Source organism: Lolium rigidum, chromosome 6, assembly GCF_022539505.1.
Source record: "Lolium rigidum isolate FL_2022 chromosome 6, APGP_CSIRO_Lrig_0.1, whole genome shotgun sequence".
Classification (NCBI taxonomy): Eukaryota; Viridiplantae; Streptophyta; class Magnoliopsida; order Poales; family Poaceae; genus Lolium; species Lolium rigidum.
The window spans coordinates 218,558,866-218,586,047 of record NC_061513.1 but is presented as its reverse complement, the minus strand read 5'-3'; the positions used below and the strand labels follow the sequence as shown (position 1 = coordinate 218,586,047).

The following is a 27,182-nucleotide window of genomic DNA, read 5'->3' as shown; positions in this document are numbered from 1 at the left end:
TCATTCGTCAATATGAAATTGTTGAGAGACGCCGACATGCACCCATCGATCCAGCTAATAAGCGCACTGCCAATCTATCATATCGAGCAAGGTCGTCACTCGTCCGAGACCACTCCAACGTATTCATCAGCTGGATAACCTGCTCAATGTTTCTCTCTGCCTAACTAAAGAACATGCTTTTCTCTGCCAAACTATAAAAATTATGTATCCAAACAAAATAAAGGCCATTGTGGATCTCGTTGATCTCCATTCTCAGTCAACATCCACAAATTCATGATTATCTCACTCCGCACTTCATATACCCCGCTAAAACACGTATACTTCACACGACTAGCAGGCATCCAGAAATGCTTAGCGATAGTGCGTAACAGAAGTTGCATCCAGAGCAAGCATCCAGCACAATTCAGAAACACTATGAATGACTGATATGTTACAGACAGGAGGCTAGTCTCTTTCAGATGTGGCCTAGATAAATAATTAGAGAAAACGTCAAAGGAAGATGTCCATTTGCAGTTTGCTTCTACTGGCAGAAAATCAGGATTGATGCGAAAATTTCAACCATCAGACCACATCGCTCAAAAATAGAACCTCCCTAGCCAAACTAGCGCTGCTCTGGCGGTAACCTCGAGGCTACACTCACAAGCTCGGTCTCCAGTTCCAGGCTTTTTCTATCCATGTACTCCTCATTAGCCTTTCGTATATGGTTATGGTTGCAGTAGTGGAGTCGCTGTTTCTTGTGACAACTTAGAGCTCGTCGTGGCCGGGCAGGTCCGAGGACGTGGTGTCGAGTTTCTTTTGCAGCTCCTGTTATACAACACAGAAACTCCATTAGCTCTGAATCTCGATGCAAAGAAAGAATATGTTGTGATAGGGAGAGAAATAACCTTCAGCTTCTCTTCAACGCATAGTGCAGGAGTTGACAGTACGGCGACATACCTGCCACAGGAAATGGACATATACATATAAGATAGTATAGCGTGCATTTAGGTAAAGACCGAAGGTGTATCATGTCAGATCTACATACTCGCATCTACTGGGCTCATCGACTCCATTAAGCTCGTTGTTCAGCCCACATCTGAGCCTAACCTGAACAAAAGTTAAGCCGCATGGTTATATTTTGAGACCTGCAAACCGAAAAAAACTATGCGCAAGGAGAATGCAACCCTGAATGATAGGGAGTACCTTCAGGCTTCGGTCAGGGCCATTCCAGCATTTGTCTCCGCTTGAGAAGTGCATTATTCTGTAGGATTCTTCAAATTTGTCCCATCGCCTGACCACAGAATTTGCATTCCATTTATAAGATTAATTGCAACATGCTGTTCTAGGAGTGATAGTGATAGTGTAGTGCAACGCAATGTTCACAAGCTTCCATGCGCATAATTAGATATTTATGGTTGGACTTTACACACAAAAACTAGAAACTATAATTTTCTTTCAAGTATCTGAGACACAACCCTCAGAGTGAAACTTGAAAAGCTAGTACGAAGCTCACCCAGCCAGAAATGAGCAAGCAATTCCCTATAAAAGGACTGGCGTCCAAACCTAAAATGGCAGTAAAGGAGCAATTCTGATAGATAACATGATGAAAAAAAATGTGTACTCTCCTAACCTATTAGTGGTATGGCATTCCGTAGAGAACATGAATGGAATTAATCATTTGAAAACATGGCGACGTAATAAAACATGTCACAAAGTTGCTAATGTATGCAAACTTACATAGTATGAAAGGTATCCGTTACCCATGTGGATCGTCGTTGAATTATAACTTTGACCATACTATCATGTATAAACTCTAGAACCTAAGCCAGCTCAGCACCATTTTTCAAGATTTCTATATTTGCCAAGCTATTGTACAGAAAAATCTAAGCTTCACAACGATAAAGAATGAACAAGGTCACAGATCATGCTCTCCGAAACACAATGAATTTTCTTAAATAACACTGTTGCAGCATTACTCAGTTTGCGCATATTAAGCATGAATGTGAGAATGACATATCACGATGATGTGGGGGAAACCAAATTTGAAGTACTTGCATATGAAGTTCAATCGATGGATTACATTTAGGAATAACAGATAAGAAATCTGAAAGGAGTGTGAGAAACATACCCCAGGTTAGTGGAACTGTGCCCTTCAACCTGTGAAGCTTTCTTGTATGGACAGACCTTGTAAACATACCTGTCAAAAAAGGATCACGATTCACAAATGAGTTAAATCAAACTAAATATAATACGAAATAAATGGAAATGTTTGAAAAAAAAACATGTGTGATTGGATGCCCAAAATATACATACTTGCCCTCCTTGCCTTCGAAGCACTGGTCATAGAAGTAATAGAACTCCTTCTCCTTCCCTAACAAGAATGGATTTTTTCCAATTAATTACAGTACTTCCAGAAATTTACCTAGGGAACATATTAACAAGACTACAGATGAAGTCAGTATCTAGAGTAGCAGTTAACTTGTAAGTTGTAATACCGAGCAATATAATGTTCTACAGAAATGAAGCTTAAAATAGTAAAAAATGCATTGATGGTACCAAGAATCAAAATGCAATTTTTTTAAATAAACTCGATTAAGCAAAAACCCAGAAAATATATTTGATGGAAAGATAGAAATGCTTATTTTAAATATGTATGGTTGGATTGCACTACTATGTAAATGACTCTCCAGATTACTCTTTGGTCGTTGTAAAGACCAGCTTATTTTACTGGAACATCAATGAATGCTCCAGCTAGGCAAAAAATCATGCTGACAGGATGCTTTTGCTTCGGAACCGCACAATTTTCATTAATCTTAACAATAATAAGAAAAAACTTGAACAGATGGCATGAGCAGTATTTTCATCAATGGCAAGCACAAGAACAGAAATACATCCCTAACAAAATTAGTAGCTAAGAATATATAGAACTGACATCAACCACAAAGGGAACAAAGTTTTGAACTTACCGAAGTCTTGCTTTAGCTTATCTGTCAGAGAGGTTATCCTAGACTGAATTTTGGACAGCTTCGAGTTGGCATCATCATACTCCTTCCGAACTTGAGAAGCCTCTAAAATCATAGATGCACAAGTTTTACAACATGCTCACATAACTCGTAAAGGATCAGCAAAATTAGTATGAGTACAACTGACCTGATAAATCAACAGGGGTCTTGAAAAAGTTGAATTTTTGTAAAACATTTTGTACAGTTTGCTGAATCTTGTCCAGCCATGATGCTTGCTCTGAGGCAGTTAAATCTGAAGGAACAAATCAAATAAAAATAATCAATAGTCATATATATAATACTACCTCCATTTCAAAGAATAAGGCGCACGCGTATTCCAAGACGAACTTTGACCATAAAAATTGAGCAACAAAATTATGATTATATTATATGTAATTAGTATCATTGGATTCGTATTGAAAAACAGTTTCTAATGATGCTAATTTCATACAAACAATCTTTATATATTTGAAGTAATTCTTGGTCAAATAAAAAAACACGAAAAACGAGGGCAGCTTATTCTTTGAAATGGAGGGAGTAGAACATGAATACTTGTGAAGCCATACAAATATTATACCTGAATGGTAATCACTTTTCTGGTCATCGTCAGATTTATAAGACTCGTCAGGTTCTTCATGATTATCAACATATTCATCATCTGATACATTAGATAACTCTTCATCATCGTATTTGTGCCTATCATCCTCAACTTCCGAATGATAGCCAGCATAACTCTCTTCTGCAGGTGCTGGTATATCATGCTCATCTTCAAGTGCTGCTTCTGCAGGTTCTGGTATATCAAACTCGTCATCATGGTCCTTTTTATCACCTTTTCCAACATCATCTACATTTTCTCCAGTCCAGCGAGAAGCTACAAGACGGCCCAATTCCGCCTTTGATAAACCTTCAGTGTTGACAGAAGTAGGGTCCTGCAGAATTTACCAAAAAGCATTCATAACTTGAAATTCAAATGCACTCCCAAGAGACCAACAAAAGTTGTTACGAGCATTGTTTTGGGTATCCTACATTCCTAATAGTATAAGTCAAAGCAACAATGTCTCCAAAAAACTTGCCTGTTCTTAATTGAGTATAATTGGATATAAAGAAACAACAATGTGAAAAGACAAGAAATTGCTGGTGGATATAGCTTATCAGTTATGGGACAACAGAAATCTAGATGCACATTGCAGAGCTTATCAACTGTATTTGGATACAAAGAGGGTGGTATGTAGATTGTCATGAAATTCAGAAGCAACATTCCAAAACATAGATTACGAAAGTTACCACTGAGTGGATGCATTTGACATATCTCCTGTCATATGGTTTCTTTTTCTTTTGCGGCGACTGTCATATGGTTTCTAACGACCATAAGTTCATAAGATCATTGTCAGTAATACCACTGAGAGGATGGCCAGGTGGTAGGATAGGGAAGAGTGGAGACTATAGATGAGATCGATTAACTTTGATCAATTCTTGCTGGATATGACAGGTGTGGAAGCCCATTTATGTAGCAAACAAAAACTAAATCATATCCCCAACAAATAGTAAATAATCTGTAACTCCCTAAAAATATGATCCATGTCCTTATTTGGTTGGATGCTAGGACCAACTGAAATGGAAGCTCTGCGTTCACGTCCGCACACATGACTTGTTCACGTGCAGTCAATATGGCCAGCCATGCGTAACATTATATGCATAACTGGGTTCAACTCAGAAAAGCTAATTAGCTTTTGGCCGACTGGATCTACGCGATGAGAACACATAAAGGGCAAAGGGTTTAACATGTTTGGTGAGAAAATGTGAGCATATCAGTCTACGAGTCATAAGAGGGGGAACAAGGATTTACCTAACATACAGGTTTAATCTTTGGAAGGGAGAAGATAACCAGATAAATCTCTATAATGCTACCAAATAGCAAAGAAAAATATTGAACCAGTTCAGTGATACAAGTTAGCTGCAAAGCAATTAGTAAACCACCTGCTCTTTTGTAGGTACTGCAGATGTCTCCGGTGGTGCATCATCTCTAGTTCCAGCTGTAATGTCATGCTGACACAGAAACCAAGTATACATATAAACAGACAATTCTGATAATGAAAGCAAGTAGAAGTTTGATTTTGTAATACCAAAGGTGAACTATACCTCTACAACAGATGTCTTGCCTTCTGGTGAATGATTGTCATGGTCCGTGACATGTCCATCATGATGTTCAGATACCTAAGTCAAACAGAAGTATAAACAATTATAAATATCTTATTACAGCAGTGAAATGACAAGGTTGCACAGTAAGGTTCTATATCTCGTATATGGTAGGAGTGAAGACTAAAACAAATATCCACATAAAAAACTGCTAAGCTAAGTATAGTCAGTTTTGTTTTACAAGGGCTACACTATGTATTTGACAATGGTCGTCATTTCTATATACTTTACTCATACGAACATGCGAACTTTCTTAGTAATCGTGGTTGTTGTCATTAAGGTGTCACTTAGGCTTTGCCTAAGCAAAGTAGCCGCTGAGGCATCAAGGGACTCCAAGTATCATAGGCTCGTACCAGCAGCTCAGCTGCCTTTCTCAAGATGGTGCTGCCATACAGAGGGGGATGCTAGTATCTAGTATCATATCCCTTGCAACATGCATCGGGCACTTAGGCAGTGTGGCCATGGTCGGGTACCTAACCTCGCGGTCGCCATATCGGCATGAAAACCTTGACAACGGTACAAAATAGTCTTGATAGCTTTACATGAAGGAGGTCAGTCCGGTGGGTATGTTAGGGAGGCTGGCAGTGATTATTCAAATTTGCTTCCACAGAAATGGTGGTGCTAGTATCTGGCACTGCATCACCTTGCCGCACACATCGGGCACTTTGCAGTGTCACACTGGTCACGTACCTCACCTTCCCTTATTTCTGTGATAACCTTGACCACGATTTTAAAAAATCTGGATAGCTTTAGTGGAATCTTCAGTATCCAGGACGCATGGAGAGTCTGTTTCTTGGTGTGTACATGATTATGAAAATTGCAACTATACGGAAGTTAACAGATAGTTTTTGAGAGGCTAACAAATCAGTTCGTATAGCCCAAAACACTAAAATTAAACCAACCATTTAAGGCTTTATTTGGTAAGGGGACACACTGAATGATCGAAGAAATATAAGACTACAGAATACATTTATTTCATGATTCCTTGATTGCTAACAAGTATTTTGATTGACGGCAGTTCTTTCCTAAATAAATTAACTTAATACGTTCAAAACTATACTCATATTACGTCAAGTCAATTCCCGATATTATGGATCATGATAGTGATTTCTTCAAACTACGGTTGGAATTAACCAACAAGAGATGGTCAGGAGGTCATCAGGTCAACAGATATACAGAATAAAATGCCTACCTTGCTTTCACCTTCTTGCTCATTCCCATTAGCATCCTCAGAATCTGCTTCCTGAGAGGCATCAGATGCTTTCTTTTCCTCAGCAGCTTTCTTTTCAGCTTCTTCTTTAATTCTCTTTTCTTCCTTCTCTTTTATTAGGCGCTCCTCTTCCTCTGCCTTCTCTATTAATTTCTTTTGCTCTGCATAGTATGGACAGTCTTGCATTAATATGGACATACCCACTGGAATTAACATCTTAAACAACATTTTCTCAACATATCCCTCTTTAGAGAAGGACAAGTAGCTACGAGGAGCTCACCTGTGAGCTTGTCAACAAGCCCTTGGAGTATCTTCTCTTCGCCCTTCAGTTTTGCTAACTCTGCTTCATCTTTAGCAAGTGCCACTTTTGCCTTCTCAACTTCCTGATTCCGAATAACAACACCGCTTTTATATGTAGCTACTTTCTTCTTCAGCTTCTCCCTCGCCGCCTTGCCGGCTTCCCAGCACGTATTCTTACAAGTGCCGTTGCTACCGTATTCATCACTCCCATCACAACAATCTAGCAGAAAAAGTGAGGAATGGGTAGGGGGAGTTAGAACAATATATTGCAGGAATTTTAACAACCACAGCGGTCAGCCGAACAGGAGCTCCAGCAACCAGTTTCTCGGTCTCTAGTCTTGTTGTATATTTGTCTTTAATTTTAGGAAAAACGAGTAAGCAGTAAGACAAAGAGAAAAGGCTCATCAGTTATTAGCCTCTTACCGCATATCCCGTCATTCACTCGCGACGAGAAGATGGTGATTGGAGAATGGCCGGCGTTCTGGCAGTAGAATTTCCCCTCTGGGCACGCAGATGTCCCTGCACAGGTGAAGAAAACATGGTTCGGTTAACTGCTCTCCTGCAATACATTCCAACATTGGCACAGATACATCAGCTGACAGAGAAAAAGATCCCAACTTTCACATATCTCCAGCACACCGCACGGATTTCCCAAGACTCCCACAGTTCAAAACTAACCCGCGCAGACCGTGGAACTAAGGGAGCCTGGCTCTACAGCAATCTCAGAGAAACCATGCCACAAGCAAAAAAAAAACTTTTTAAGCAAGGAGAAGGAGGAGGAGGCGGTACCTGGCTCGTCGGTGCCGTCGGGGCAGTCGCAGAAGTCGTCGTTGAGCTGATCCCTGGTGAACTTGCCCGATCCGTCCCTGCACTTGATCACGCCGCCCCTGTAGTACGCCTCATCTGCGTCCAGCAACGCTAAATCAGGAACCGCATCTACTACCAAGCGAAGGCAGAGAAGACGAAGAAGAGGGCGGAGCGCGGACAGATCCGGGAGAACCTTGCGGAGGGATGCCGAGGGTCTCGAGCGGCTGACTGGATGCAGCGGCGGCGGCGGCGGCGGCGGCGGTGGAGATCCATAGGAGGAGGAGGAGCGCGAGGACCCTCATGGCTGGCCGGAGCAGAAGCGGACGGGTTCGATTCAGGCTCGGGTGTGTCACGAGGCAAACAAACTTCGAGCCGAGTGTGTAACTGTACACATGTACGGAAACTGTACCAAGCACGACTACACACTTGCAAAAAAAAAAGGAAAAAACGTTTGAGGCCCAATTTTTGGTTTCGACTGACCCGCAGATCCTGAGCGTCCAGCCGCGTCCCTGATCAAACGTTTGGGACGTGTTTCCTTTGTATCGTATTTGGGAACGTCGCGTCCCTCAAAGCCGTCTATGAACAAAAATTCAAATAGTTCTCATTTAAAAAAGATCGTTCCCGCTGAAGTCGTCGCGATCGAAGTAGCCGTCATCAAAATACTGGACGTGCGATCATATTATACACCGGTGGTGCAAGCTAATAAGACATAAATTAGAAGAAGGGGTCGGGCGACGCCGATGGCACATCCTAAGTCGACGTAGGCCCGTCGATCACGACAACCTCCCCGTGCTCTGCACGAACGCCGATGCAGATGTCAATGTCGCTGACGCAGGTGTACTAGCAGACGATATCGCATACGCGTCTGTTGGTGCCGGCTCTTGCTCCTCCAGGGGTGGGGTTGCTGCTGCTGCCTCGGCCGCCGTCATTTTGGCTTCGATGTCGTCGAGGATGATGCCTTTGTAGAAGTTGTGCGCCGCCTGCGTTCGGGGAAACATTCCAGCTGTCGACGCGGTCAGCACGGACATGTCCTCCTTGCGTTTCTTGAGCTCCATCTTCTCCTCTTACCTCTTGAGTAGCGCCGCCACGTTTCGTCGGCCTTTTCGTCGCGGGAGAGCAGGGTCGAGGAGACCTCGGCGAGGCACTGCGTGATCAACGCCTACGTTTTCTCAGTCGACGCACGTCGGCCAAGACGCCCTTGGCAGCCTTGTTGCCGATAGGGCGCCCTGCCGATGTTGCGAACGGCGCATCCAGATCAATGGCATCTTTCCCCTTCGACAACGAATGACGCGTCAACCGACATTTCTCGTTCACTTTGAGCTTGCTATAGCAATGCATCAGTGATACGTCTCAAACATATCCATAATTTCTTATGTTACATGCTAGTTATATGACAATACTCACATGTTTTATATATACTTTACATCATTTTGATGCATTTTCCGGCACTAACCTATTAACAAGATGCCGAAGCGCCAGTTCCTGTTTTCTGCTGTTTTTGGTTTCAGAAATCCTACACAGGAAATATTCTTGGAATTGGACGAAACAAAACCCCACGGTCTTATTTTGCACGGAGCCTTCCAGAAGTCCGAAGAGGAGACGAAGAGGGGCGACGAGGCGGCCACGCCCTAGGGGGGCGTGGCCCCACCTCTGGGCGCGTCGCCCTATGGGGTGGGCCCCTCGAGCGCCTCCCGACTTTGCCCCTTCGCCTATTTATTCTCTCCGTCGCGAAAACCCTATTACCGAGAGCCACGATACGAGAAAAGTTTCAGAGACGCCGCCGCCGCCAATCCCATCTCGGGGGATTCAGGAGATCGCCTCCGGCACCCTGCCGGAGAGGGGAATCATCACCGGAGGACTCTACATCATCATGCCCGCCTCCGGATTGATGCGTGAGTAGTTCATCCTTGGACTATGGGTCCATAGCAATAGCTAGATGGTTGTCTTCTCCTCTTGTGCTATCATGTTTAGATCTTGTGAGCTGCCTATCATGATCAAGATCGTCTATTTGTAATGCTACATGTTGTGTTTGTTGGGATTCGATGAATATGGAATACTATGTCAAGTTGATTAATTGATCTATCATATATGTGTTGTTTATGATCTTGCATGCTCTCCGTTGCTAGTAGAGGCTCGGCCAAGTTGATACTTGTGACTCCAAGAGGGAGTATTTATGCTCGATAGTGGGTTCATGCCTCCATTGAATCCGGGACGATGTGACGTAAAGTTCTAAGGTTGTGGATGTGTTGTTGCCACTAGGGATAAAACAGCAATGCTTTGTCTAAGGATATTTGTGTTGATTACATTACGCACCATACTTAATGCAATTGTCTCGTTGTTTGCAACTTAATACCGGAAGGGGTGCGGATGCTAACCCGAAGGTGGACTTTTTAGGCATAGATGCATGCTCGGATAGCGGTCTATGTTATTTGTCGTAATGCCCTAAGTAAAACTCATAGTAGTCATCATGATATGTATGTGCATTGTTATGCCCTCTCTATTTGTCAATTGCCCAACCGTAATTTGTTCACCCAACATGCTATTTATCTTATTGGAGAGACACCACTAGTGAACTGTGGACCCCGGTCCATTCTTTTACATCTGAAATACAATCTATCGCAAACTCGTTCTCTCGTTGTTCTTCGCAAACAAACATCATTCTCCACACCATACGTTTAATCCTTTGTTTTCAGCAAGCTCGGTGAGATTGACAACCTCACCTGTTAAGTTGGGGCAAAGTATTTTGGTTGTGTTGTGCAGGTTCCACGTTGGCGCCGGAATCCCTGGTGTTGCGCCGCACTACACTCCTCCACCAACAACCTTCATGTGGCCTTCATCTCCTACTGGTTCGATAACCTTGGTTTCTTTTTGAGGGAAAACTTGCAGCTGTGCGCATCACACCTTCCTCTTGGGGTTTCCAACGGAAGTGTGCATCACGCGCCATCAATCAGCGCAAAAGACTTATTCCCTTCCTAGTGCGTCTGGTACATCGGCATAGCTTTGTCGAACTAATCAAAGGAAGTGCAATCAGATCATGATTAAAAACTAGGCGCTAAAAATTATCGTAGAAAGAGGCGTACCGCGTCGCTGATGTTCGCGCCGCTATCGCCTCTGGTCTCGGCCTTGTTATGGTACCCATGGAACATGTTCACCAAAGCTTGGATGATGTTCCATCGCGTCGACATTGCCATTTGGCTCCTCTTCATTGTCACTTTGCGTTAAACGCTGTTGACTAGCCTGAGCTCATCGAACTCCACCTTGATCCTCGCCCAATAATTCCCGTACTTTTAGTTGGCGCCGATGATGGAATCATGGTTCACCGTCGACCACGACTCGAAGAGACATTCATCCTCCAGAATCGTCCACTTGGGGCCTTGGTCTAGAATTTTTGATTCTTATGGTAAAACTGAACCTAAAATGACTCTAAGCCTGCTTCTTAGCAACTTTTATTTTGGGCTTATTCTTCGCTGTAGATATGCCTTGAACGCTGTAGTGGGAGGAGATTTCCTTCACTGCGATGGGGATCAAGCTTTTAATGCCATAAAAAAATTGGTTACATCATCTAGCTCCGCTAATAATTTTGATTCATCTCTTGCTAGTATTTATAATAGATTAAACACTCTCGAGACAAATATGTCCTGTTTAAAAGAAGGGTATAGTCAGATTCGTGAGCATTTTGATTATGTCCCAGTAAACTTCGAACCTTCAATGTGGGACCCTACCATCAAAGTTGCTATTTGTGGTGAAACTTTTTATGCCCGTTGTGATATTATGTCTGAGTTTTGCCTTATGCCTAAAAGTATTTATGAATCTTTGACACTTTGGGGACTTACTGAAGGAGGAGAAGGAATAACTCTTACTGATAACTCTGTTATAATTCCTAAGGGAATAGCTGAAGGTGTGTTCACAATCTTTCTTGGAAGAACGGTATCCACTGATTATCTCGTTATTGAATGTGTAGGGACAGGACAAATCACACTTGGAAGTTCCCTGCTGAAACTCGTGGGAGCGACCATAGACGTGGGGAAAGGCACTCTAAATTTTACCTCTACACCCAGATGCGGTCATATATTCCCTAAACCAAAGAGTAAGAATAAGAGTAATAATGTTAATACTTCTTCTCTTGATGGTACTTGATTTACACTTTCTGCGCCTAGCTGAAAGGCGTTAAAGAAAGGCGCTTAAGGGAGACAACCCATTATTTTATTTCTGTAATTTTTGTTTTATATTTGTGTCTTGGAAGTTGTTATTACTGTAGCAACCTCCCCTTATCTTTATTTTATTGCATTGTTGTGCCAAGTAAAGTCTTTGATAGTAAGGTTGATACTAGATTTGGATTTCTACGCAGAAACAGATTTTCTAGCTGTCACGAATTTGAGTAGATCTCTCTGTAGGAAACTCAGAAAAATCTGCGAAAATTCATGAGTAATCCTCAGATATGTACGCAACTTTCATTCAATATGAGCTTCTTCATCTGAACATGTTAAGTGCCTCAAAAAAATTCGTCTTTACGTACTATTTTGTTTTGACAGCTTCTGTCTTTTATTTCACATTGCCTCTTTTACTGTGTTGAATGGATTTCTTTGTTCCATTAACTTTCACTGGCTTTGGGTAATGTCCAGAGGTGTTAAGAAGGATTGTGTCCTCTCTGAACATGTGGATTTTTGATTATGCACTAACCCTCTAATGAGTTTGTTTTGAATTTGGTGTGGAGGAAGTTTTCAAGGGTCAAGAGAGGAGGATAATATAATATGATCAAGAAAACTGAAAAGTCTAAGCTTGGGGATGCCCCCGTGGTCCATCCCTGCATATTTCAAGAAGACTCAAGCATCTAAGCTTGGGGATGCCCAAGGCTGGGCATCCCCTTCTTCATCGACAACTTATCAGGTCACTTCTAGTGAAACTATATTTTTATTCCGTCACATCTTATGTGCTTTACTTGGAGCGTCTGTATGTTTTTATTTTTTGTTTGTGTTTGAATAAATTCAGATCCTAACATTCCTTGTGTGGGAGAAAGACACGCTCCGCGGTTTCATATGAACACTGGTGTTCTTAGATTTACTTTTAATGTTCATGGCGAAGGTTGAAAACCGCTTCGTTCATTGCTATTTGGTTGGAAACAGAAAATGCTTCATGTGGTAATTGGTATATGGTCTTGAATAATTTGATACTTGGCAATTGTTTTGAGTTCTCAAGTAGATCATGTTTAAGCTCTTGCATCATGTAGTTTAAACCTATTAATGAAGAACTACCATAGAGCTTGTTGAAATTTGGTTTGCATGATTGGTCTCTCTAAATTCTAGATATTTTCTGGTAAAAGTGTTTGAACAACAAGGAGACAGTGTAGAGTCTTATAATGCTTGCAATATGTTCTTGTGTAAGTTTTGCTGTACCGGTTCATACTTGTGTTTGCTTCAAACAACCTTGCTAGCCAAAGCCTTGTACTGAGAGAGAATGCTTCTCGTGCATCCAAAACCTTGAGCCAAAACCCATGCCATTTGCGTCCACCATATCTACCTACTATGTGGTATTTCTCTGCCATTCCAAAGTAAAGTGCTTGCGTGCTACCTTTAAAAATTTCATTCCTTGTCTTTGCAATACATAGCTCATGGGAAAGTAGCCTAAAAAACTATTGTGGTGATGAATGTGTCGCTTATGTATCTTATTTCTTATAAGTTGCTTGTTGAGCGGTAACCATGTGTTGCCTACCAAAACCCACCGGCGAGCAGCGACGGACAACACGTAGAGCCGGGAGGCTCCCAAGACTGCTGGTGGATCCTGGTCCCTCGGGCAACGGCCCGCAATGCTCCGGCACACGTCCTGGCGTTTGCGAGGGCGTGCCACCTGACCTATACCTGGTCAGGAAGGTGATGGATTGCTTCGACTAGTTTCCTCGCATGGCAAACACGTAAACATTAAATACGAGCCCCGATCGGCTCTTAGGTTGCCTCGTGGATCGGCTCAAAGAGCCGATTGCCCCATGGTTCACGTTAGATTTATAATGACATGGGGATCATGCTTTATCGATATCAAGCTAAGCTAATCTACGATAGTCTAGGGTTTTCACCGCATAACCGGAACATCCTACGCGTAATTGAGCCTAGCAGATACGTAAGATAATAGAAAACTAGCCCTAAAGAGGCCTAAAAACCAACATGAAGTTGATCCCCGGAACAATCCCTCTAGAACTTAATAAACCACACCTTACGCACTACCGGATCGTTCAACCCGTTTGTAAGGCCTAACCATGCGGATATCAAACTAATCCTTGGAAAACAAGGAACAACTATAACAGATCGGATCTACTAAATACAGATTAAGCAAGATGCTGCCCTTACACCTAAGATAGGTGTAAGGGCAGCTAGATATCGAGGGGTAGCGTAGCTAAGCAAGTATATCATGAAAGCATCGACATCAGCCCCAAAACATCTACGATAAGGGTGTTGCTCGCCATCAAAAAGGCTTCAGCACGAGCAACACCAACGACGAATAAATTGATACTGCCTAGATCGCAAGATGCGATCTAGGCAGCATGTTGCTTACCCGGGAGAAACCCTCGAAACAAGGGGTGGCGATGCGCCTAGATTGCTTTGTTGTGAACGTGATCGTCCTCCTTTCTCAATAACCCTAGATACATATTTATAGTCCGTAGACTTTCTATCTTGGGAATAAACCCAGCTGTATACGACTAAAGTCTATCTCTTAATTTTAAATCTACCATAATATACAGATACACGGGCAATCTAACCCAAATTCTCGCACAAGGCCGTGTCAGAGACACTTCGTTCGCATGTCCTTTAAGCCCTTCTTCGATCACGGCCCATCTCCTGCTCTGGCTAAATTCTGGTGATAACACATGCCCCCCTGGTTTTGGCAATGATAATTTCAAAACCACTCTGTTTTTTTTTCTTCGTAGGGTCACGTCGCGGCAGAGCAGAACCGTCGCAGTATCCTTTAATCATGATGCCTTGCCTTCTCAACTTCCCTGCACGATTTGACAGTTTTGGCTCCACGTCCTCGGAAATTGCCGCAGCATTAAATCTCCACTATATCCCCTTTATTTAACCGCGTCGAACAGTTCGCTCGCTCATCCCCTTGCTCCGTACTAGCCATCGAAAAGCCCTCCTCCACACCATGGACTCATCCTCCTCCTCTGCTTCATCGGCTCTCTCCTTCCAGTCCTCCAGCTCCAGTGAGCCGATGCCAGAGTATGACCCGATAAGGGCGTACGAGGCCCGCGCCCCGGAGTGGTGGGATGAGAGAGAGTGGGATTTCTCCGTCGAGTCCGAGGACGATGATTCCTTGACTTATGGGGAAGACGACCTCCACTTCCTCGTGGACGGGGCCTTGGAGGAGGCAAGCGACGACGACGCCTTCTCTTGGGATGCGGGCCTCTCCTCCGACGAGGAAGACGAAGAAGCGGAGGAGGACATCTCCTCCGACGAGTACCCGCCGGCGAAACGCTTCCGCGCCGGGTCGGACGATGATGACGACGACGACGATGAAGATGAAGACAAAGCCCCCGCCAAGGGCTTCAGCAGCGACGAGGAGGACGTCGCCGGCAGCAGCACCGACAACAGCGCAGATGGCGACGACGAGGGCAGCGACGGCCCGTAGATTAGGGATTAGCAAAGCTAGAAGTAGTGCATTAGGCAGTAGATCATCCTTTTGAGAGCAATCGGCTCTTACTTGTAAAAAATCCTCCTATCAATGAAGAATGTTTCCCAATTTGTCCAATTTGTCCAATTTGGCTCTTCTGATTGCCCAAGTAAATCCACGCACCAAGAACCGATAGCAACGCATCGGTCTTTCACCAAAAGCAACGCCCATAAGGCCAAATTCAGTTACCTAATTTGATAGGTCCAAACAGACTTTCCCCAAATTCGACCGGTAACCTCTAGAGTCGATGGCTGCGCATCGGCTTTTTTTTTATTCTGAGGTCGATGTCTGTGCATCGGCTGTACTTTGCGACAAATTTTTTTTTACCGGCCGATTTCATACATCGGCCCCCATATTTTACTGTCCATCATCCCACATACTGGATGCTAACCATGTATGATTTTTTACCGGCCGATTTCATACATCGGCCCCCATATTTTACTGTCCATCATCCCACATACTCGGGAAATATTTCTTGAGATGTTGACCATTGATAGCCACTGGGAATTTCGCACCACTCACCTCCTCGAGCATGTATGCATTGCCCTTTAAAACTTGGTCGACCCTGTACGGCCCGTGCCAATTTGGAGACCATTTTCCATACACCTTGTCCTTAGTCCCCAATGGCAATACAGCTTCCCATACCAGATCACCAACGTGGAACTCCTTTGGCTTAACCTTCTTATTATATGCACGAGCTACCTTGGCCTTGTTCTCTTTAATTTTCTCAAGCGACCAAAGTCTAAGTTCCGTCAGATCCTCGACGCTATCACTCATCAGAGCTGCATATTCTTCCGTTGTTAAGTCATTCTGAAACGTGACACGTCTCGACCCAGCCGTGATCTCCCGGGGCAACACGGCTTCTCGTTCATAGACCGGATGGTATGGTGAGGTTTTTATCGCTCCATGACATGACATGCGATAAGCCCACGATCTTCCGACAAAACCTCATGCCAACGTCTAGGGTGCTCGTCAACTTTCCTCTTGATCAGCTTGATAAGGCTCTGGTTGGACGCTTCAGCTTGCCCATTTGCTTGAGCATAGTATGGGGACGATCGGATCAACTTAATTCCCATGTCCTTGCAGAACTCTCTAAACTCGCGAGAAACGAAAACCGAACCTCCATCGGTCGTGATAGTCTGGGGAATCCCAAATCTGTGAATGACATGCTCCTTCACAAAATTGATAACATCAGCCGATGCTACTGACTTCATAGGAACGGCCTCCACCCATTTAGTAAAATAATTTGTGATGGCCAAAATCCACACATGGCCTTTGCTCGATGGAGGATTGATTTTGCCGATCATATCCATACCCCAACCTCGAAACGGCCAAGGCTTGATGATGAGGTTCATTGCTGATGCAGGTGCCATCTGAATTTTCCCAAACTTCTGACATGCTTGACACCCTTTATAGTAATTAAAACAGTCCTCCATCATGGTGGGCCAATAAAACCCCGATCTCCTGATCAACCATTTCATCTTGTGAGCCGATTGATGAGTTCCACAGGCGCCTTCGTGTACCTCGTGTAAGAGCCGATTTGACTCGGCTGGCCCCAAACATCTGAGAAGTAATCCTTCCAAAGTCTTGTAGAACATGTCATCCCCAATAAGGACATACTTCATGGCCTTGTACCTTATCCGTTTAGGTGCCCCCCGAGCCGAATCTTTCAAGTAATTGAAGATATCGGCTCTCCAGTCATCTGGTTCCATGAACTCGCACTCGGATATCGGCTCCATCTCGCTACGTCCTTGTAGCCCGACGCCATCCGTGCGAGATCGTTTGCCTCTATATTCTCGCGACCTCGGGACCCGGCTGAAGTTTATGTACCCGAATTGTGCCATCAGCTCACGACATTGCATCCATAATGGGAAGAGCGACTCGCTCTCACATTTATATTCGTCCGTGAGCCGGGAAATCACCAACTTTGAGTCTCCAAAAAGTTCCACCGCTTCGCCCCGGCTTCAATAAGCAACTCCATCCCCTTACGTATCGCTTCATACTCGCCGACATTGTTGGTGCAAGGGGTAGATAGCCCGATGGAGAAGGAGTAGGTTGCCCCCGGGGTGACACGAGCAGTAATGCCGATGCCGCATCCATCATCACAAACCGATCCATCGAAAAACATGGCCCATGCACGTACGTACGGTGCTGCTATATCCGTGTTGATTCGTTCGAAGCAATAAGATCGGCCAACGCTCGTCCTTTGACTGCTTTCGCAGGTTGATACCGGAGATCAAATTCCGATAATGCAAACATCCACTTACCGAGTCGGCCTTTCAACACAGGAGCCGACATCATGTGTTTGATGACGTCTGATTTGCATATGATGATGATTTCTGCCGTCAGAAAGACGTGACGAAGCTTGGTGCAGGTAAAAAATAGGCGGAGGCACAACTTCTCGATCTCGTGGTACCTAGTTTCGCATCCAACATCCTTCTGCTGAGGTAGAAAGCGACTCTTTCCAGACCATCATAGACTTGCACCACCACTGAGGCGATGGAAGTGTCAGCTACTGACAGATAAATATAGAATGGCCTGTCTTGCTGGGGCGGAACCAACACGGGTGGCTTCATTATATACTCTTTAATTTCATCAAACGCTCGCTGTTGCTCTGCCTCCCAGTGAAACTCCTCATCAGGTTTGATTTTTACTAATCCCATGAACGGCTCAATTCGCCCTGACAGATTAGAGATGAACCTTTCTGACGAAGTTGATTTTGCCGATGAGACTTTGGAGTTCCTTCTTTGTGGTAGGTGGCTTCATTGTTCGTATCGCCTCCCGACTTTTCGAGCTGATCTCAATTCCACGTTCATGGACCAAGAAACCCAGGAATTGACCGGCCGTCACCCCAAAAGCACACTTCTTTGGATTCATTCTTAGTCCAAACTTTCTAGTTCGGTCCAGGATGTGTCGCAAATCCTCCAAGTGTCCTTCTACTGAGACAAACTTGACCACCACGTCATCAATGTAAATCTCCACCAACTTGCCGATCAGATCATGAAAGATGTAATTCATGGCTCGTTGGTACGTTGCGCCGGCATTTTTCAGTCCAAATGTCATGACTACATACTCAAACAAGCCCACCGCACCTGGTACTCTGAATGCAGTCTTGTGTATATCTTCTGGAGCCATGAAAATTTGGTTGTAACCGGCATTGCCTACCATGAAGCTTAAAACCTTATGACCAGCAGCTGCATTGATCAACGTCTCGGCCACTGGCATAGGGTACTCATCCTTTGGAGTGGCTCTGTTGAGATCCCGAAAATCTATGGCGACGTGCCATCGGCCATCCTTTTTCTCTACAGGTACGATACTAGATATCCACTCAGCATACCTGCATGGCCTGATGAACCCGGCGCTCAACATCTTCTCGATCTCTTTCTTGACTTCTTCTAAAATTTCGGCCTTCATCTGTCGTGCTCGCTGCTGGAACGTCCGAAATCCTTTCTTAAGAGGGAGCCGATGCTCAATGATGCTCATGTCTAACCCGGGCATCTCTGTATAATCCCAGGCAAAACAATCTGGGTATTCTTTCAACAAAGCTATCATCAGGCCCCTCAGATGCGGATCTAACTTTTTGCTGATAAATGTTGGCCGTGGCTTATCCCCAGGACGAATGTCGATCTCTTCTAGCTCATCAGCAGACGTAAACCCATACCCTAGCTTCCCGTCGCCTGTTAGATCGATGCTGAACACAGGCATAACGTATGGCGGGGATAATTTTAGCCGATTGCTGGAATCGGCCTCCATGTTGATTGTATTGCTCAATGAAGGTTTACAACTTATATGTGCTCCCTTACAGGAGGGAGTCTTCCTACCACGCCTACGTGACATGCTTGAGGTGAGATCCTCGCTTTTTATTTTTTGGGGCCGATCGCAGGGATCGGCCTTGCCACCTATGTCGATGGATGTTGCCCTTGCTACTCTATCAGGCCGGTGGATAAGACCAGCCTCACCCCGTTTTTTGTCACTTCGATGCGATCACAGCCGTCCAAACTGACTCCAGAGAGTGGCTCTTGGTCTTCCGAGTCCCAAATGTTCATACCGGCTATTGAGACCTCGATCGAGTCGTCTGCATGCATGACTTCCACGTCATCTCCATCCCATTGTATCAGGCATTGGTGCATTGTAGACGGAATGCAGCAGTTGGCGTGAATCCAATCCCTCCCTAGCAGGATAGCGTAGGTGCTCTTGCTGTCGACGATGAAGAACGTTGTTGGGATGGTCTTTCGGCCTACGGTTAGATCCACGTTCAGAACGCCTTGCGTCCCTGATGCTTGGCCGTTGAAGTCGTTCAGTGTGATGTTGGTCTTGATCAGATCTGCGCTGGAGCGTCCCAAACGCCGTAGCATGGAATATGGCATTATATTGAGTGCCGCTCCCGTGTCAACCAACATCTTGCCGACAGGCTGCCCATTGATATAACCTTTTAGGTATAGGGCCTTCATATGTTTGTAGCCCTTCTCTCGTGGCTTTTCAAAGATATCTGGCCGTGGACCGCAGTCAAACTGTGCTATCGACACTTCTTCAGTTCCTGGCGGACGGAACTCCGACGGAAGTATGAACACCATGTTTGTGCCAGCCGATGTATCCACATCGGCTTTTGCTTGCTTGGGGCGCCACACTTTCTTCTGTGGACGACTCTCCTCGTCCAAAGTTTGCTGAATTTTCACGGCCAGATCGGGGCGCGCTTTCCTCAACGTGTGCAAGTCCTGCGCTTCGGCTTGCTCCAAGCTACGTAGCCGCTGAACCCTACGCTTCTGGGAGTGGCTGAGTCCATCAGGACACCACCTTGGCCGGTGATATATGTCCTCTTCTTCCTCTTCTGACTCCTCAAAGTCTTCATCTTGAGATGACTCAGCTCGTTTGTTCTGTGGTGGGAGAGGGCCTAGACGCTTGAAAACTGAAACTTCTCTAGCGTCCCTCTTCTGCCGTCTACACTCCGGGCAGTTGTCGATCGTGGGCAATCGGCTCATCCCTGAATCCCAGCAGTGCTTAAAGAAATGACAGTCCCAGTGTCTATCCATATCCTCCTGCTCCCTTGACCTCCCCTTGGCGCGGCGCTCATATCCTTCGTCGTCTCTATCATACCGATGATGTCTTCTATTATCTACGTCAGACCGATGGTATCTCTCGTCATCTCTGTCATACTGGCGACGTCGGTCATACTGATGCTCATATTTGTTAAGGAGATCCGTGGAGAGTGGTCGTTGATATCTCACGCTTCTCACTTGCTCCTCGGTGAGGTACCGTCGGTCATCATAGCGGGGCCGGTCGCGTGGCCCAGCCTCCTCCTTTTCCTTGCCGCGGGAGTGACTGCTTTCTTCTTTATCCTTGCCATGGTGGTGTACAGTCCCTGCCATGTTAACATCGAACGAGAAATCTAGCCGACGCCTCGCAGAGTGATTGAGTTCCACCATGTTGACGCCAGGGAACGAATGTGTGTCCACTTTCATGGCAAACTGCCCGAAGATCAATCGGCCTTGTTCTATCGCTGATTGGATCTGCCGACGAAACTCTTTGCAGTCATTGGTGGTATGGGTGAACGAGTGATGCCACTTGCAGTACGGTCTCCCGTTCAGTTCTTGCGCCGTAGGGATTTTATGGCCTTCGGGTAACTTCAGCTGTTTTTCCTTAAGCAATAGATCAAATATCTGCTCAACTTTGCTCACATCGAAGTCAAACCCTTTTGCAGGCCCTTGTGGTTTCACCCATGTGCAGGACACGGGAATTGCCCCCCGAGCCCATTCAGCTATGGCCACCTCCAGGTCTTCTGCAGAATCTTCAGCTTCTTCTGTCTCGACCAGGCCTACTGGACGCTTGAACTTGTCCTGGTACAATTCAGGGTGACGCTGCTTGTATGATGTGAGTTTCTGGACCATGTGCGACAGTGAACTATGCTCTACGTGGAAAGCCGGATCCTTGATCTGCGTCGCGAGGCCCAATGCTGCCAGATTGACTGCTTCCTTTTCAGTTAAACGAACCGAATAACATCGGTTCCTGACAGTCCTGAAACGTTGAATATATTCTGACACCGTTTCTCCCCGCTTCTGCCGTACCTGCGTTAGATCGGCAATGCCAGCTTCGGTAGCTTCTGAGTTATATTGCACATGAAACTGCTCTTCCAGCTGCTTCCACGTCCGGACTGACTTTGGTGGCAACGAGGTGTACCACCCAAAGGCTGATCCCGTGAGAGATTGTGCAAAAAACCTTACACGTAATGGATCTGATGCTGAAATCATGCCCAGCTGTGCCAAATATCGGCTCACGTGCTCTATTGAGCTAGACCCTTCTGCTCCATTGAATGTTGAGAATTCAGGGAGCCGATATTTGGGTGGCAGCGGGATCAAATCATACTCGTCAGGGTACGGCTTCGAATAGCCGACTGTTTTCCTCTTCGGCAGGATGCCGAACTGATCTCTCAAGATTGTACTGATTTGTTCCATGGTATGAGCTGCAGGGACCGAGCTCTCATGACTCGTTCCGGTGGCATATTTAGCTAGCCACGCCTGTTTATCGGCGTCTGCTCCAGAAACCCCTGCTGGTGCAATCTGGTTCGTGCGCGCCAAAGTATTGCAGTCCGGCACGTATGTGCACACGTATCCATGTGAGATCTCCTTAGGCGGCTCATACAGGAATTGGCAATCGCCGGCATCGCCTCCAACCTTGTAGACGACGTACGCTGGTGAACCCTGTGGATCTGGAGCGGCAAGCGCGAATGGTAGCGGCGGTTTGATCTGGAACGGTAGTTCTCCCTGATGCGTCCCTAGGGTAGGTCCTGACGGAGAGTACTGATGCTTCATGATTTCCTGCACCACACGAACCGCAACGCGCTCGAAAGCGTTCACCAAGCTCTCAGAATGGCGGTGTAGAGAATGAGCCACCATGTAATTAATTTCCTGGCGCAGAGCTCTGGTGCGTTCCTCTGAAGGGGTAGACAGGTCCACTTCATCAAGAACACCTTCGGGGGAGAACCCTTTCCACCTGATGCCATGTGAACGGGTCTTCATGAAGGAGCCGATGAGATCGGCTTCCAAGATGGCTTTCATCTCATCATATTTCTTCTTGTGCTCTTCAGGCAGATCTGCGTACGTGACTGGTTCGCCCACCACCTCATCCGCAGCTTTTGACATGGTTGCTGCAGATGTCGACGTTGTTGTTGTTGTAGAATGTCCCACCGGGCGTGCCAGAATGTGTTGCCTACCAAAACCCACCGGCGAGCAGCGACGGGCAACATGTAGAGCCGGGAGGCTCCCAGGACTGCTGGTGGATCCTGGTCCCTCGGGCAACGGCCCGCAATGCTCCGGCACACGTCCTGGAGTTTGCGAGGGCGTGCCACCTGACCTATACCCGGTCGTGGAAGGTGATGGATTGCTTCGACTAGTTTCCTGCATGGCAAACACGTAAACATTAAATACGAGCCCCGATCGGCTCTTAGGTTGCCTCCGTGGATCGTCTCAAAGAGCCGATTGCCCCATGGTTCACGTTAGATTTATAATGACATGGGGATCATGCTTTATCGATATCAAGCTAAGCTAATCTACGATAGTCTAGGGTTTTCACCGCATAACCGGAACATCCTACGCGTAATTGAGCCTAGCAGATACGTAAGATGATAGAAAACTAGCACTAAAGAGGCCTAAAAACCAACATGAAGTTGATCCCCGGAACAATCCCTCTAGAACTTAATAAACCACACCTTACGCATTACCGGATCGTTCAACCCGTTTGTAAGGCCTAACCATGCGGATATCAAACTAATCCTTGGAAAACAAGGAACAACTATAATAGATCGGATCTACTAAATACAGATTAAGCAAGATGCTGCCCTTACACCTAAGATAGGTGTAAGGGCAGCTAGATATCGAGGGGTAGCGTAGCTAAGCAAGTATATCATGAAAGCATCGACATGAGCCCCAAAACATCTACGATAAGGGTGTTGCTCGCCATCAAAAAGGCTTCAGCACGAGCAACACCAACGACGAATAAACTGATAGTGCCTAGATCGCAAGATGCGATCTAGGCAGCATGTTGCTTACCCGGGAGAAACCCTCGAAACAAGGGGTGGCGATGCGCCTAGATTGATTTGTTGTGAACGTGATCGTCCTCCTTTCTCAATAACCCTAGATACATATTTATAGTCCGTAGACTTTCTATCTTGGGAATAAACCCAGCTGTATACGACTAAAGTCTATCTCATAATTCTAAATCTACCATAATATACAGATACACGGGCAATCTAGCCCAAATTCTCGCACAAGGCCGTGTCAGAGACACTTCGTTCGCATGTCCTTTAAGCCCTTCTTCGATCACGGCCCATCTCCTGCTCTGGCTATATTCTGGTGATAACACCATGTTTCTGGGGACGCCATCAACTGTTACACCTTTGTTGAATATCATGTGAGTTGCTATGCATGTTCGTCTTGTCTGAAGTAAGGGTGATACGTCCATTTTGCATCACTATTTTATATCATAATTTACTGTTATTCATTGATATATTTCATATTTAGAGATGATACTTATGTTATTTCACCTATTTTGCATGTTTCATGATTATTGGAGAATCATTCACCGGAGTCAGGATTCTGCTGGAAAAAGCACCGTCAGAATGCAATATTTCTGGAGATCAATAATTGACGGAAATTACACCGAAGATCTTATTTTTCCAGAAGAATGAGCCATCCAAAAGGAGGAGCCGAGGAGGGCCGCCATGGCCCCCCCCATAGGCCGGCGCGGGCCCTGCCCTGGCCGCGCCGCCTTGTGGGGAGGGGGCCCACGGCCCCTCTCGGCCTCCTCTCTTTCGCATACTTCATCTACCCGAAAACCTAAGGTATGGGGGATAATCGCGAGGAGACACAGCCACCTCTGCGGGACGGAAAACACCAGAGAGAAAAGAGCTCTCCGGCATGCTGAAATCCGCCGGGGGAAATTCCCTCCCGGAGGGGGAAATCGACGCCATCGTCACCGCCATCGAGCTGGACTTCATCGGGATCGTCATCACCATCATCTCCACCACCGTCACCGTCATCTCCACCGCTGCACCTCGTCACCGCTGTAACATCTAGGTTTGAATCTTGATTATTTCATAGGGGAAACTCTCCCGGTATTGATTACTCCTTGTTATTGATGCTATTGAGTGAAACCATTGAACCAAGGTTTATGTTCAGATTGTTATTCATCATCATATCACCTCCGATCATGTTCCATATGATGTCTCGTGAGTAGTTCGGTTAGTTCTTGAGGACATGGGTGAAGTCTAAATGTTAGTAGTGAACTATGGTGAGTAATATTCAATGGTTTGATATTTAAGTTGTGGTGTTATTCTTCTAGTGGTGTCATGTGAACATCGAATACATGATACTTCACCTTTATGGGCCTAGGGGAATGCATCTTGTATTCGTTTGCTAATTGTGGGGTCGCCGGAGTGACAGAAACCTAAACCCCCGTTGGTATATCGATGCAGGAGGGATAGCAGGATCTCAGAGTTTAAGGTTGTGGTTAGATTTATCTTAATTACTTTCTTGTATTTGCGGATGCTTGGAAGGGGTATAATCACAAGTATGTATTAGTCCTAGGAAGGGCGATGCATTAGCATAGGTTCACCCACACAACACTTATCAAAACAATGAAGATTAATCAGCTGTATGAAGCGAAAGCACTAGACTAAAATCTCGTGTGTCCTCAAGAACGTTTGGTCATCATAAGTAAACAAACCGGCTTGTCCTTTGTGCTAAAAAGGATTGGGCCACTCGCTGCAACTATTACTCTCGCATTTTATTTACTTGTACTTTATTTATCTGCTATATCAAAACCCCCGAATACTTGTCTGTGAGCATTTACAGTGAATCCTTCATCGAAACTGCTTGTCAACACCTTCTGCTCCTCGTTGGGTTCGACACTTATTTATCGAAAGTACTACGATACACCCCCTATACTTGTGGGTCATCAAGACTATTTTCTGGCACCGTTGCCGGGGAGTGAAGCACTATTGGTAAGTGGAATTGGTAAGGGAAACTTTTACTGTACGTGCTGTTTTTATTTCTGCTCGTCGCCATAATTCATTATGGAGAGATCTTCTCTTGAATTCCTATTTGGAAAATCTACTACTACTGCAAAGGTAGTGGATGAGGCGCCAGATGAGAAAGAGGTTCCATACAAAATACCTATGAAAATTATTGAACGTGTTGTGGATAACCGCTATGAAGGGGATGGAACTGTCCATCCTGGAGATCATTCACTGCTTTTACATGAATTATGCGGGTTATTCAAGTGTGCAGGTATTGCTATGGATAAAGTGAGGAAGAAACTATTCTCTATATCGTTGTCTGGTAAAGCGGCGCATTGGTATAAATTGCTGAAGAATGGGGATTCTCTTGATTGGAAGGATATTGTGCCTCTATTTTATTCTAAATTCTATCCTCCAAGTGAAATTCACAAAGACCGAAACCGCATATATAATTTCTGGCCTCATGATGGAGAGAGTATTGCCCAAGCATGGGGGAGATTGAAGTCTTTAATGCTCAAATGCCCCATTCATGATCTTCCTGATAATATCATTATTGATAATTTCTATGCAAGACTTTCTTTTCAAGATAAAACCTTGCTGGATACTACTTGTTCTGGATCATTTACACGCAACAAAGAAGAGTTTAAATGGGACCTTCTTGATCGGATCCAGGAGAATACTGAAGGATGGGAGAACGACAAAGATAGAGAGTCAAGTATAAATTATGATTATGAATGCATTGAAACTTTTATGGATACTGATAAATTTTGTAATATGAGTGCTCCTTATGGTCTTGACTCTCAAGTTGTTGCAAACTTTTATAAAGCTTTTGCCTCTCGTTTTGAATTGCCTAGGAAGAATTTTGATAAGTATCATGAACCTTACAAAGATAAAACTGATTCACCTATAGATAAATGTGTTGAAATTAAAAATGTTGATCATATTCTTCCCAAAGCTTATATTGAAAAAACTCCTTTTCCTGCTAAAATGAAGGAGTATTCTGTTATAACTAGTGCGGTTAATAAAAGTGCAAAGAAACCTATAGAACCTGAAGAGAAAATAAAGGTTGAACCTGCTATTGCAATAGTTAAAGATCTTGTGACTGAAAATGTAGAGGATGGTCATATCATTTTCTGTGAAGATGCTTCTAATATTGTTTCGCATCCTAATAAGTCTAGGAAAGTCAGTGTTCCTATGCTCTCTGTTAGAATTGGTGATCATTGTTATTATGGTTTATGCGACATTGGTGCAAGTATTAGTGCCATTCCTTATGAGCTTTACACGGAAATCATGCATGAAATTGGTTCTTCTGAACTTGAAGATATTGATGTGGTTATTCGGTTAGCTAATAGAGAAACTATCTCTCCTATTGGTATTGTTCGAGATGTAGAAGTTTTATGTGGTAAGATTAAATATCCTGCTGACTTTTTGGTACTTGGTTCTGCTGCTAGTAAGACTTGTCCTATTATTTTTGGTAGACCTTTTCTAAATACTTGTGGAGCTATTATAGATTGCAAGAAGGAGAAAATTATAACTAAATTTGCGGGTGAGACTTATAAGTTTAATTTCTCTAAATTTGCCAAAACTCCTTATAAAGCTGATTTGCCTAATAATGATTTTAGAGTTGAACAGTGTGCATCTATTGCTCTTGCTCCTAATAATCCTTTGCAGCAACATTTGGAGGATAGTGAGAGTGAAGTCTTTAGGGAAGAAAGGAATGAGCTTGATGAAATTTTCCTTCGTCAACCTATTCTTAAACATGACTTGCCGGTTGAAGATCTAGGTACAACACCACCACCAAAGGAAGATCCCGTTTTTGATTTAAAACCGTTGCCTGATAATCTTAAGTATGCTCATATTGATGATAAGAAAATATATCCTGTTATTATTACTTCTAAGCTTTCAGATTTTGAGGAAGAAAGTGTAGGATAACGTTGCATAGAAAACAAAAAAATTCCTACCGCGAACACGCAATCCAAGCCAAGATGCAATCTAGAAGACGGTAGCAACGAGGGGATAT

General features: G+C 44.6%; 1 protein-coding gene across 1 annotated transcript; it reads right to left on the bottom strand.

Moving 5' to 3' along the window:
* Nucleotides 1-338: 338 nt before the first annotated feature.
* Nucleotides 339-7,834, bottom strand: LOC124661398 (glucosidase 2 subunit beta). The gene is made up of 16 exons (XM_047199255.1): nucleotides 7,688-7,834; nucleotides 7,477-7,590; nucleotides 7,111-7,206; nucleotides 6,668-6,907; nucleotides 6,370-6,548; nucleotides 5,121-5,195; nucleotides 4,959-5,027; nucleotides 3,559-3,910; nucleotides 3,130-3,234; nucleotides 2,946-3,047; nucleotides 2,293-2,350; nucleotides 2,108-2,176; nucleotides 1,183-1,270; nucleotides 1,025-1,086; nucleotides 885-936; nucleotides 339-804 (listed from the first exon to the last, which is right to left on the bottom strand). The coding sequence occupies exons 1-16, from the start codon at nucleotides 7,794-7,796 to the stop codon at nucleotides 745-747; spliced, it is 1,830 nt and encodes a 609-aa protein (XP_047055211.1). The 5' UTR covers nucleotides 7,797-7,834; the 3' UTR covers nucleotides 339-744.
* Nucleotides 7,835-27,182: the final 19,348 nt, after the last annotated feature.

Bases quoted from the DNA above. Each gene is read 5' to 3' on its own strand.
- LOC124661398 (XM_047199255.1), bottom strand. From the start codon at position 7,796: ATGAGGGTCCTCGCGCTCCTCCTCCTCCTATGGATCTCCACCGCCGCC. The intron at 7,207-7,476 runs GTACCGCCTCCT...TCACCTGTGCAG, and splicing joins CGACGGCACCGACGAGCCAG to GGACATCTGCGTGCCCAGAG. The intron at 6,549-6,667 runs GTGAGCTCCTCG...CATACTATGCAG, and splicing joins GCTTGTTGACAAGCTCACAG to AGCAAAAGAAATTAATAGAG.